Source organism: Lissotriton vulgaris, chromosome 12 (assembly GCF_964263255.1).
Source record: "Lissotriton vulgaris chromosome 12, aLisVul1.2, whole genome shotgun sequence".
Classification (NCBI taxonomy): Eukaryota; Metazoa; Chordata; class Amphibia; order Caudata; family Salamandridae; genus Lissotriton; species Lissotriton vulgaris.
In genome coordinates, this window is record NC_141700.1 from 587,443,496 (window position 1) to 587,455,472 (window position 11,977).

At 40.5% G+C, this 11,977-nt stretch overlaps 1 protein-coding gene across 1 annotated transcript in view; it reads left to right on the plus strand.

The window, feature by feature from the left end:
* N4BP1 (NEDD4 binding protein 1) overlaps positions 1 to 1,867 on the plus strand; it is a 281,533-nt gene extending 279,666 nt beyond the window's left edge. The window contains exon 7 of the mRNA XM_086945445.1: positions 821 to 1,867. Coding sequence (XP_086801571.1) covers positions 821 to 1,157 — 337 coding nt within the window. The 3' untranslated portion in view covers positions 1,158 to 1,867. The remainder of the gene's footprint in view (positions 1 to 820) is intronic.
* The last annotated feature ends 10,110 nt before the right edge of the window (positions 1,868 to 11,977 follow it).

The following is an 11,977-nucleotide window of genomic DNA, read 5'->3' on the forward strand; positions in this document are numbered from 1 at the left end:
GACGGTGGAATATAATTTTTTTCCTGCCTGTCACTGCCACAAACAACCTGGCAGAAAGGTACAGGGAAAAATAACTATAATGACTCCCACAGTCTGGGACAAAGTTCCCTGGGTATGGGAGCACTTTCAAAACTCGCGCATTGGGAGTTTGTTTGGGGTGAGTGGGTAGTGAGTTATGTTTTGTGAACATCCATTAAATTGATGACCGCTGTCCTCTGAACAGTTAGTACATTGTAAGGATCCACTGTGACAGCTGTTTCTTTTAAGTGACCGCTGGGCCAGCCCTTATCTTTAAGTTTGGCAGGCGCAGGTCTATCAGGCTGGTAGAGATAATCACCACCAGATAGTTAAAAGTAAGTTGTCAAGAGCATTATTTTAAATGCTAGTCCTCTTGGGTGCCCAGGATCACCATTCTACTGGTCCATGTCTTCTGTGCCATTTGTTGACCCCTGCAGCCCCTATGCTTTTCCTCTTACAGTTTGTAGGGGCGGGAGTAAAGCATGACTAGGCAGTCGCCTGACCTTCTCTAGGAATGTTTTCATGCATACTGGATATTTTCCCTGGCAAACCTCTTGTGTGTCGGTCCAGTCAACTGAGTTCAGGCAGTGTCCGAGGACGGTAGCTGGCAAATAAACAATCGTATTCATTGAGTAAAGCTCTTCATGGCATGGTACTCGAACTAGTGCATTTAGCGTGCAATCTAAACTGGAGTCTAACTCAAGGCAGAGAGATTCTTTATCGGGGAGATTACCTTTACACTGTACTCATTACTTACAAATGTGGCTGTAAAACATAATTTGCTGTTCTGCTCTTTTTTCAGCAATGTTCCTGCACTATACCTTCCCGCGAACACTGAAGGCTTGAATGTTTCTGAACCATCCCTTATTCCACCAGCCTCCTCTGCTGCCGGTGGAGCCATCCAACCCGAGCTTCGAGAACACAGAGGTCCTCAGCTTTGCGGTACTCCACAGATCCAGACAGTGCAGTCTTGTCAAACCAAACCTTCCCAGAGAAATAGTGCGGAAACTATGCATTTAAAAATTGAATTGCTTAATATTTTTCCTGAAAACCAGCAAAGACATAAAATTGATGAAATATTGACTGCACATCCGTACATGAGGGACCTCAATGCACTGTCTGCCATGATACTGGACTAACTGTTTTATAACCCTCCTAATTTCTATTTAAGAACTGATACAGAATGTAGCTGTTGACTCAGCCTTACCGAATCGAGCAAGCACAAATCTTTTCATACGATGCTTCAAGATTTGTAACGATGTGAAACGTTTGCTCATCTTAAACTTCACTCAGCTGAGACACTAAAGCCAAGAACATTGACTTGTACAAGGCAGTTGCAGTTTTATTTTTGGGGGAGTGTTTCCCATATAAAGGGCGACCTAAATGCACACATTAAACCCAGGGTTGTTTTTCTAATAACACGAGCTTTTCTCACTTGCCAGGAACCAGGATACCCTGTGTTTAACTGATGAACATTTTATCTGTTTGAGGAAAGTATCATCAGCAAGTAAACCATTTTCTTTACTTGCAGGCTGTAGTTCTCTTCCGATAAACTGCTACATTCATTTTGCATGCTGTGCAGTGTACTTGACTTAGCTCACAGACAGTTATTGCAGATATGTAAGCGGCCCCTTTATGCAAAGCAGAAGTGGTTTGTGCTACATGATAAAATCATAATGGTATCATGAGTCCAAAGAAATATTTTTTTGTGCTCTGTGGGGAACTAGAATATTCTTGACACTATTATTTCGGATGGTAGATTCAGTCCGTATCATGTTGAACTTCTACTGTAAATATTAGTAGATAAACGAGCTGTGTGAGATGCACTATTCAGTAAATTGTATATTGGTACATATTGGTATTAATTGATTATTATATATGTATATATAAATATATATATATATATATATATCATTAAAAATTGTCTAAATAGGGAACGCACACGTGGGTAGTCAACGTGCAGTGAAATAAGAGTTACTGACTGCTTTGCTCCGCCAGCACAGCACACGACCTTCCTGTGGGCGAGTGTTCCGAAAGGGGCACGTTTCTATGGTATGGGTGTATGTGTTTGTGCGTGTGTATGTGTGTATGTGTGTATGTATATGTATATATATATATATATATATATATATATATATATATATATATATATATATATATATATATATATATATATAGTATGCTAAAATGTTACTGAACACAATTTCTTAAAGCAAAACATAGAAAAACTGTTTTTCCAGTGGGTCATTGTTTTATAGCTACAACCTTCTGCAGCATCATGTACATTGTATAATAAATGTATCGATGTAATTCATACAAAAGTCTAGATTGTTAGTACATATGTGCTGTGCACATTTTGTACCTAACTCCTATTTATGATTGCTAGAGAGAACAACCAAACACAAGTATCCTGTGTAGCTATCGTATTCTCTGTGCAGCAACTTTGTTCTTTTTATGTGGACATATAGTGGTGCTAATAATGTTAAATGTTTGGGTTTCAATTTTTGTACTGCGGATTAAAGATTTGCACTTTACATCTTGTTACATAAAATGGGTGAGTTTATCTGGAAATGCGGATCCTGAGCATTTTAATTAATCTCAGGCTAAAAAACAGGTAAAGTGTGTCCTGTTGATAATATCTCGAGTTCCTCTTCTTCTAGGTTCAGGGAATGTCTGTGTCTTCTATCAAGTCGTCAAATGTATTTGCAAAACATTTGTTGGGCTATAAAAACACTACACGAAGAATTAGCTCTACTAGCATCCTCCTTGACTCCCATCTATGTGATGTCTTTGTATAGTATTGGTAGTCCTTCACCTGGCTTTTTTCCCCACTCCATACTTTAGTTTCTCTTTAATCATGTCTGCACCCGATTCCAAATCTGGTTTGGAACCCCACTGTGCAAAAACCTGGAAATTACTTTGAAAAAATGCTGTATCATTTAAGATCTTTTGGCATTCGCTAACTCTTTGCATCCCTGTTCACCTTAAGCTCTAACTCTACCTTCCAGCCCCTTAGAATAGGCATTTTTAAATCACCAACTTACATTATATTTTTTGGCCTTGTACTCTGGAGATTTCTCTGAAAATCCCTTCTCTCATCAGTCAAGTGTTCCATTTTTTTTCTCAGAATGATTGGTCCTATATTTTCTTAATATGTAATAAGAGGCTTTTCCTTGGCGTAAACTATTTTCCGGATATCACATCTTTCTCTCCCATGGGCCCCCAACTGTGCTGTATGTAACAGACTTCAAAGCGTGCAGTATGTCTAGGATACAGCTCTCTGTGGAGACCTGCACTGCACTTGTATTGACTTTCTGCAGAATCTCCATCCAGGGAGATCCTCTACTTTCTGCGTTGCATTTCAGCCATGATTAATTCACTGGATCTTTTTATGAATACCTTAGTGATCCTACCCCAGACTGCAATGACCTCAACGTTTACATTTTCACTAAAGTTGTGGTCTTCAAATGTTGCTTCTTTGTGAGAGAGTGCATTTCAAACAATAAAATATGATTTACACAGTTGCAATCTCTCAGACCTGTTATAGGTTTTACATGTAATCATTTAGGAATAATCCAAATGTACAACCAAACTCAAATTAGTATTCTATCTTCCAATAATGTGTTACACAGTATGAAATATATTATTGCAAGAGTTCCTGGGAGGTTTTGAGGAGTCTCAGTACTGACTCAAGTACCCATCATTTTAAGGGGCTGGGTCAGTGACACCAGTATCTGTTGAGATCACTGTTGGTAAATGAGTCCCGAAGCATGGGTAATCTAATCATGGTTGGGTAAAAGGTTTGGTGCAATCACAGTCTACCGTAAGCACTTCTAGATTGCTCTTGGAAAATGCCATTCCTTACAGCAGTCTCGCTGCCACCCCACACAGGTAAATATATGTGAAAAGATGACTGGTTTCTACTTTTAGATGGCCACAGCTAGAAGAAAAACACCTTCAAAAAGGAAAAAGCTTCCATTAGCAATCTTGTGATTCATGAGTGAAGATGTAGATTGCAACGGTGATAAAACTTTTCCTTTTATATATAATTTAATATTTTATTAACATTTTCATACAATAGAAGAAAATAGATGAGCAGTGCAGAAAGTGCAATGGTATTTGTGTGAACAGAATAAAACATTTAAAGGTTTTATTCATGGCACTGTAAAGATAATCAGCAATATTCTTGTATAAGAAGCCTCTAAGAACATTTATACATTTCATACAAGGCAATGTGAAGGTATTGCAGATCAAATCCGCAGCATTCATTGGAAAGGTCACTCGACGAAAATCATTAAGTAATATAGCAGTCGTGGAAAGCTCCCATATGTAGGTGCAGAAGGTAAAGTGAATAAGAAAGTGTGAGTTTGAAAGGAAAATAGTAAAAAGTGGAGGGGATTACAGGGTGAGGAAGGGGGGGGGATAGTCCAAGATCCTAATTGTGGGAGGAATGTTGGTGGGCAGAATTCATCTTAGGACCCTTATCTGAAGGTGTGGTAGTCTGTGCTTAAGTGTCTAAGAGTAACCAAATCAGTCTAGATTTTTTGTGATTGAAAGTTTGGTTGAGAATAATGTTGGCCGAGCTTCTGAGGAACCATACCCAGGCGGACCATGTTAGGTATGAAATAGAGTTGAAGTCTTTCCAATCGCAAAAGATCATTTTGACTCCTAATGTGAATAGTAAGTCAAGCAGTAGGAGGTTCTGCCTTAAGTCGGGCGGGATTGGGAAGAGTCTTGGGGCCTAAGCATGTGAAGATTGAGGCAAGAGTTACTTTACAGTGGAATATGTTAATTGTTTTGTTGATTTCTTCCCAGTATGAATGGAGCAAGGGGCAAGAAAATAACATGTGTTTGAGGTCGCCAACCTTGGTTGAGCAATTCCAGCACTTGTCAGAGTTTGATAGGCCTAGTTTAGAGCTTGGCTGGGGTCCAGAAGGATCTATGTAGTAGCCAGTATTTACAATGTGAGATGATGGGGAAGATTTTGAATTTAGTAACATGTTTACATATTTGGGATCAGTTTTTCTCTGCAAGATGAGTGTAGCCTTCTTTAAGGCATGAGATTGGCCACTTGTTTTGAGATTTTTGTATATAATTGGGAGTGTGTTTGTGAAGGATTTTATAGAGCTTAGAAGCTTGGTGGTCTTGCGACGCGACCAAACTAGTTTTTTTAGGATGCTATGATTTTGTGGGTTAAGGAAGGATTGGCTATGGTTAATATCGACACTAGGTTTGAAGAAGTTATAAAATTATAAAATTCAATGTCGGGGATGCTGAAGGATGTTTGTAGGAGAGAGAAGGGAATCGGGTTAGCTTTGTAGATCACTTCTTTAATGTATAAAATGTTATGCAATGACCAGGTTTGCCATGGGTTTACATGCAATTTTTATTAGTGGATTGTGCAATAGCGAGGTGTAGGAAGCGTGTTTAAGTTTGACAGAGCATTTCCCGTCCAGGTTTTTTTACTCACAGTATAGTGTCTCTGATTATATTTAACGAGTATAGGGGCTTGAAGTGCTTCATTGTGATAGTAGCCAGAGGGGTGAAGAGGGAGAATAGACCTAGCTCGATATTTGCCCAGATCGGCTGGGGCAGCAGCAAAGAATTCGGGTGAATCCAATGTATAGCTTGTTTGAGTAAGAATGCAGTTCGAAGTTTGTTGAAGTTGGGGAGACACTCCCCCTTTCTCCTTGCCCAATAGTAGGATTTTGGAGGAGATTATAGGCCTTTTACTGCACCATATGAATTGAGTGATAGTCTTGTTGAGGAGTTTTAAATAAGTAATGGAAAGTTGCAGACGTAGCATACTTATCAAGTTTGCTAGTGGTTCTATTAGCATTTTGGTGCAATTTAGTCTACCCTACCAAGTCGAAGGTTTAGGTGACTAAGTCTCAATAAGGTGCTCTATTTTTTTTAAGGAGGTTGTTTGTATGTGTGTGTGTGTTTGTCAGGAATTCAATTAACTTAATTGGCAGAAAAGACATATAGCATGTTAAAAGTGGCAATCTTAAGAAGGCTAAGAAATATCCTCGTTGGAGGAGGTTGTTGCCATCTTCCATGATCGATCTTAGACAGTGCCTGCGAGTTCTTCAAGCGCTTTCCAGTTAAAGTGGCGGGGCAGGAGGTGAGCGGTCTAGTCTTTTTTGCTCGAGCTGTATTGGCAGGGTTTAACGCGCACGCTCGAGAGATGAGCGTTTCACTTCAACTGACTTTTTACAGAGGCTGGAAATATCTCAGCCAGCTCTGCAGTCTTAGAGACTTTTATTTTAGAAATTGGCCACAGTTAGTGTTCCTGTTTCGGCGCCTGTGTGGAACACGCATTTCCCTGAGTTTGATACTCGCGGCTAAGGAGTAAGTTTTATTGAGAACTAGCAGCCCGTCCCGACCTTGTCCGGGATCAATCAGGCTTCCCCGCCCCCCCCGACATTGTCCAGAAGCCCGGGCCCCCGCCCGGACTGTCCCCCACCTGCCCCGACCCCGGCCTGCACCGACATTGTCCGTGGGTCTCCTTACCTCAGCCGCCGCTCCTCCCCCGCGCTTCTCAGTTTAATGCTCCGACGCTCCTCGCTCCTCACCGCCGCTGGTCACCGCTCCTCCCGCCTGTCCGCTGCTTGTCACCTCACCCCCGCTGGTCACCGCTCCTCCGGCCTGTCCGCTGCTCCTCACGTCACCGCTCCTCCCCCGCGCCATGTCCGCCGCTCCTCGTCGCGCTCCTGGACGCCCCTCCTCCCTGCCCTCCTGACGTGAGCACGCACGTCAAGGCCGGCGCTACTTCGGAGGGACTACTTTTTTTATGTACATTTTTTAAATAACGTTTTTATTTTTTTTACTTTATATAGCCTATAACCATCTGCACACCCTGACGATTACAAAGGTGTATAGGGTGTGTGGATTGGCGCTGTGGTTCCTGAGTTTACCCGCCTCAAAGTTCTTCCTTTATTATAGTAGTATAGATAATGCATCGATAAGCAAGACAGCCTGGAATCACTCTCCAGTCCTCTGAAGGGGCAGCGCATCAGACAAGGTATTTTATTTCTAATCCCTTAGCTCAGAGCGGATTTGAGACTTTGGCAATAGCGCAAGGGCAGACACGAGTCAAGAAGCAAGGTCAGTGTAGCGAACGTCCTCATGACTAGGTAAAGACTTAACAGGATAAGATTACAAGGAACAATTTATTGTTAAAGGAAATACTTGCAAATAAAGGAAGGAGAGAGCAATTCAGCAGTATTTAATAAATGTGAAAGAATCAAGAATTAAAACAGTACTGTTTCAACTAAAATTGAAAGATTTATTTTGAAAAGAATTCTTCAAGACTCCATTGATATAAGAAGAAAGGCAAGAATCAACTTTAACAGACGCAAAAACAAGCACAGCCCATGAAAAACCATCAGAGCTCATCTTTAAAAGTACTAAAAGTTCTGACTCCATCTGAGAGGCACATGCCTTGTGAAAACTGGGTAAAGGTTTGATTAGTAAGGTTTAAAAAGAAGGAAAAGAGAGGTCTAGGAGAGTGTTAAGGATGTTGTTGTTAAGGAAGGCAGTGCACCATCTTCTACAAGGCAGTCTCGTTATTTTCTCCACTCCCCCCCTCCCCCCCCAAGCTGTTGCATGCTAACAAGTATTTCATTGTGAGCGTGGATAGTGGTGAGGAGTATTTAGGAGTCCGCTTCAGCTCCTGTGGAACCACTTAGGTATTTTTTTACAGATTGAAGTGCCTTTTTTTAAAATTAAAATAAATCCACTGGAGCTGAAGTTGGCAGAAGCGGTAGATCTTAAGGCTTTAGATGCCCTTTTAGATGGAATACAAAAGCAGTTAGTTAGTACTATAGAAGATCATAAAACCGTAAGAGAGTAGATAAGACGTTCTCAAGAGGAAACTCATCATGTATTGCAAAGAATGGATGAGTTAGTGGCTAGAACTTCTTTGCCTAACGGCTCACAAACCTTTAAACAATCCATTCCTCAGCCAGCCTCGGAGATTGTCGCTCAAGTAATCCACGCCATTTCCCCAATCATACCGTTGGCCCCTCCTGAGAAATTTAGTGGTGATCCGAATAAGGCGCAAATCCTTTTGACACAATGTTCTTTGCATTTTTTATGTAGGCCAGTGGTGTTTTCTGAAGGGCCGTCTAGGGTGGCTTTCATGCTGTCTTATTTGAGTGTTGATGTGTCTGCCTGGTCGATGCCTCTTGTTTCTCGAAATTATCGAGTACTATATGACTACAAAAAATGTAAATCAGAATTCCTTAGAATTTTCGTTAGAAGAACTAGAAATCAGGATACTAACAATTATTATATCTAAGAAAAGGGAATTAGGATCGTATTGCTTATATTGCTCAGTTCAACAAGTTAATTGTTGAGACAAAGTGTCCAGAAAGTAAGAGATGCAATTTTTTATCGTGGTTTAAAGGATGAACTGAAAGACTCGTTGCCTCAGATTCCAAAAATTATATTTTAAGGCAATATTTGGACAGTGTGGCCGGGGTTTACATAAATGATATTTTGGTATTCTCAAATAGTTTTGATCATGTAAAGCACGTTGGAGCAATTTTGGAAACTGCTGGAAAATGATCTCTACGTAAAACTAGAAAAATGCAACTTTCATGCTGATCGAGTGGAGTTTTTAGATTTCATCCTTTCATCTGAAGGAGTTTCAATGGATCCTGCTAAGCTAATTGCAATCAAGAATTTGCCAGCTCCAAGAAATGTGAAGGATATTCGAAGTTTTATTGGTTTTGCCAATTTTTACAGACGATTAATCAAAGATTTTTTCTCTAAGGTCAGTCCTATCACTTAACTATTAAAGAAGGGGGTGAAGTTTTCTGGTCAGAAGATGCTGAGAAGACCTTTTATTTTTTTAAATAAGTGTTCACGTCAGCTCCAATCTTAATGCATCCAAATCCTGGGGAGGCTATTTATGTGGAAATGGATGCTTCCGATTTTGCTACTGGTGGAGTACTTTCTCAAAGAAATAAGCTAACAGGGCAGTTGCATCCAGTTGCTTTTTGTTCCCATAAATTGACCGCTCCAAAGTTGCATTAATCTATGGCTGATAAGGAATTATTAGCTGTCACAGAGGCTTTTCAGGATTGGAGGCATTACTTGTCAGGAACCAGGCATGTGGGTACTGTTTTTACTGATCATCGCAATCTTCAATTTTTTAAGTCTGCCAAGACTTTAACTCCTTGGCAATTAAGATGGTCTTTGTACTTATCAGATCAATTTTGTGATTATATACAAACCTGGTTCAGTAAATGGGAAGGCTGACGCTTTATCTCTGTTGAATGGCGAAGAAGAAATCAAGAAACCGGAGCCTGAATCGATCATTCCGTCCACAAAATCTGTGCTACTCGATTGACTGATTATACTAAAGCTAGATCATTGGAAGAAATTACAAAATTGTAATTGTAATTGCTGTTTATAGAGCACGTTATCGCCATGCGGTCTCTAAGCGCTGCAAAATGGCAACATTCAGATCCTAAGCGAGAGATTAAGATTAACCCCTTCGCTGCTCATGACGAGCTCAGCTCGTCATGAGGCACACTGGAGCTGTGCTTATGACGAGCTGAGCTCGTCATGAAACTATAGTATTTCAAGCCTTTCAGCACAGGAGGGGAAAAGCCATAGAAGCCAAGTTGTTAAACTTCCATATTATAGGAATGCTTTATACCTACTCACCCAAGAAATTGCAAAATGTAGCTTTAAAAAGTTGTCATGATGATCCATTGGCAGGACACAAGGGCATAAGGAAGACTACATATTTGTATAAAAGGTTGTTTTGGTGGTCTTGCATGAACACTCCAATAAGACAGTATGTATTAACTTGCAATAAGTGTGTGAAAGGGAAACCAACTAGACAAGCGCCACAGGGATTCTTGCAACCTCTACCAATTTCCCCCTCACCCATGGCACAGTGTCCATGGACCTAATTTGGGACCTGCCCTCTAGCCAAGGCTTGAACACAATTTTAGTTTTTGTAGACACTTTTTCTAAAATAAGTCACTTCATACCATTAAAATAGATTCCAAACGCTCTTCAGTTAGCTCAGCTGTTTAACTAACACTTAGTACGGGCACATGGAATTCCCTAGGTTGTGATATCAGATCGGGGATCCTAATTTGTGTCTAGATTTTGGAGGAGTTTTACTAAGAAGCTGGGAATTAATTCTCGATGTTCTACTGTTTTCCATCCAGAAACTGATGGACAGACTGAGAGAGTAAATCAAGAGTTGGATCAATATTTACGTCTTTACTTGTTAGATCAGGAAGGAGTGGCCAGATTTAATTTGGTAGGCTGAATTTGCATATAACAATTCTACACATGATTCCACTGGTCTCACTCCATTTTATATTAATTCAGGTAGACATCCAAATATAGTTTTAGGTAAGGATGATTATCCCAACAATGAAATAATTGATTAAGAGATTAAAGGCTACATATAAGAAGGCAAAGAATTTAGTTGGGGCTAAAATGCCCTATAAAAAATATGGGGATAAAAAGACGAGATTAGAACACAAGTTTGGTGAGAGCAATCGGGTTTGGTTGTCAACACATCATTTGCGTTTACAGGGAAACCAAAAGTTTCAGCCTCGATTTATAGGTCCTTTTTGAGTTAAAACGTTAAATAGTCCTGTGGCTGTTCAATTGAATCTTCCCACTTGAAATGAGATTCATTCAGTGTTTCATGTGTCTCTCTTAAAAACATTAGGTAGCAGCAAACACTTATCCCAGTAAAAGTTAGTACAGAAGAAGAATTCGAAGTCTGCATCATTTTAGATTCTAAGATCAGGAGAAATAAGTTATTTTATTTGGTTGAGTGAAAAGGATTTGGCCCCGAAGAAAGGTCTTGGGAGCCTTCATCTAATATTCGTGCTCCCAGGTTGTTAAACTCTTTTCATAAGACGTTTCCTGTTAAGCCCACATTGGAGGGAGGTGCTGTCAGAAATTCAATTAACTTAAATGGCAGGAAAGGCAAAGAATTTGATAAAAGTGGCGACTTCAAGAAGGCTAAGAAATATCCTCATTGGAGGTTGTTGTTGCCGTCTTCCATGCTCGCTCTTAGACAGTGCCTGAGAGTTCTTCAAGCTCTTCTTGTTTGGAATGGCTGGGCAGGAGGTGAGCGGGCTAGTCTTTTCTGCATGAGCTGTATCGGCAGGGTTCAACATGCACGCTCGAGAGATGAGCGTTTCACTTCAACTGACTTTTTACAGAGGCTGGAAGTGTCTCAGCCAGCACTGCAGTCTTAAAGACTTTTTAATTGGCGTGAGTTAGTGTTCTTGTTTTGGTGCGTGTGCGGAACACACATTTCCCTGAGTTTGATACTCGCAGCTATTGAGTAAGTTTTATCGAGAATAACACATCGACAAGCAAGACCGCCTGAAGTCACTCTCCTGTCCTCTGAAGGGGCAGCGCATCAGACAAGGTATTTCATTTCTAATCCCTCAGAGCGGATTTGAGACTTTGGTAATAGTGCAAAGGCAGACACGAGTCAAGAAACAAGTTCAGTGTAGCGTAGGTCCTTGTGACTGGGTAAAGACTTAACAAGATAAGATTACAAGGAACAATTTATGGTTAAAGGAAATACTTGCAAATAAAGGAATTCAGCAGTATTTAATAAATGTTAAAGAATTGTCAAAAATTGAAAGATTTATTTTGAAAAGAACTCTACAAGAGTCCATTCATATGATAAGAATAAAAAAGTGAATGATCGTAAACCTGCTAGTGGCAGTGATGCGCTCAGTTTGTTGGCAACAGTATGTCCAGGCGTTTTCCGTGATTGGGTGGCCTAACTCCGCTTCCCACCGCTGTTTTGCTTTTTGAGTGTTTTGTGTCCCCGCCCTGACGGTGGCTATATATTTATATATATATATATATATAATCACCACATGTGATGCCCCAGGCATGTATCGTTTGGTGCAGTGGGAGCAGTGTGGACGGTCGTCCTGGAACGAAGGTGTAG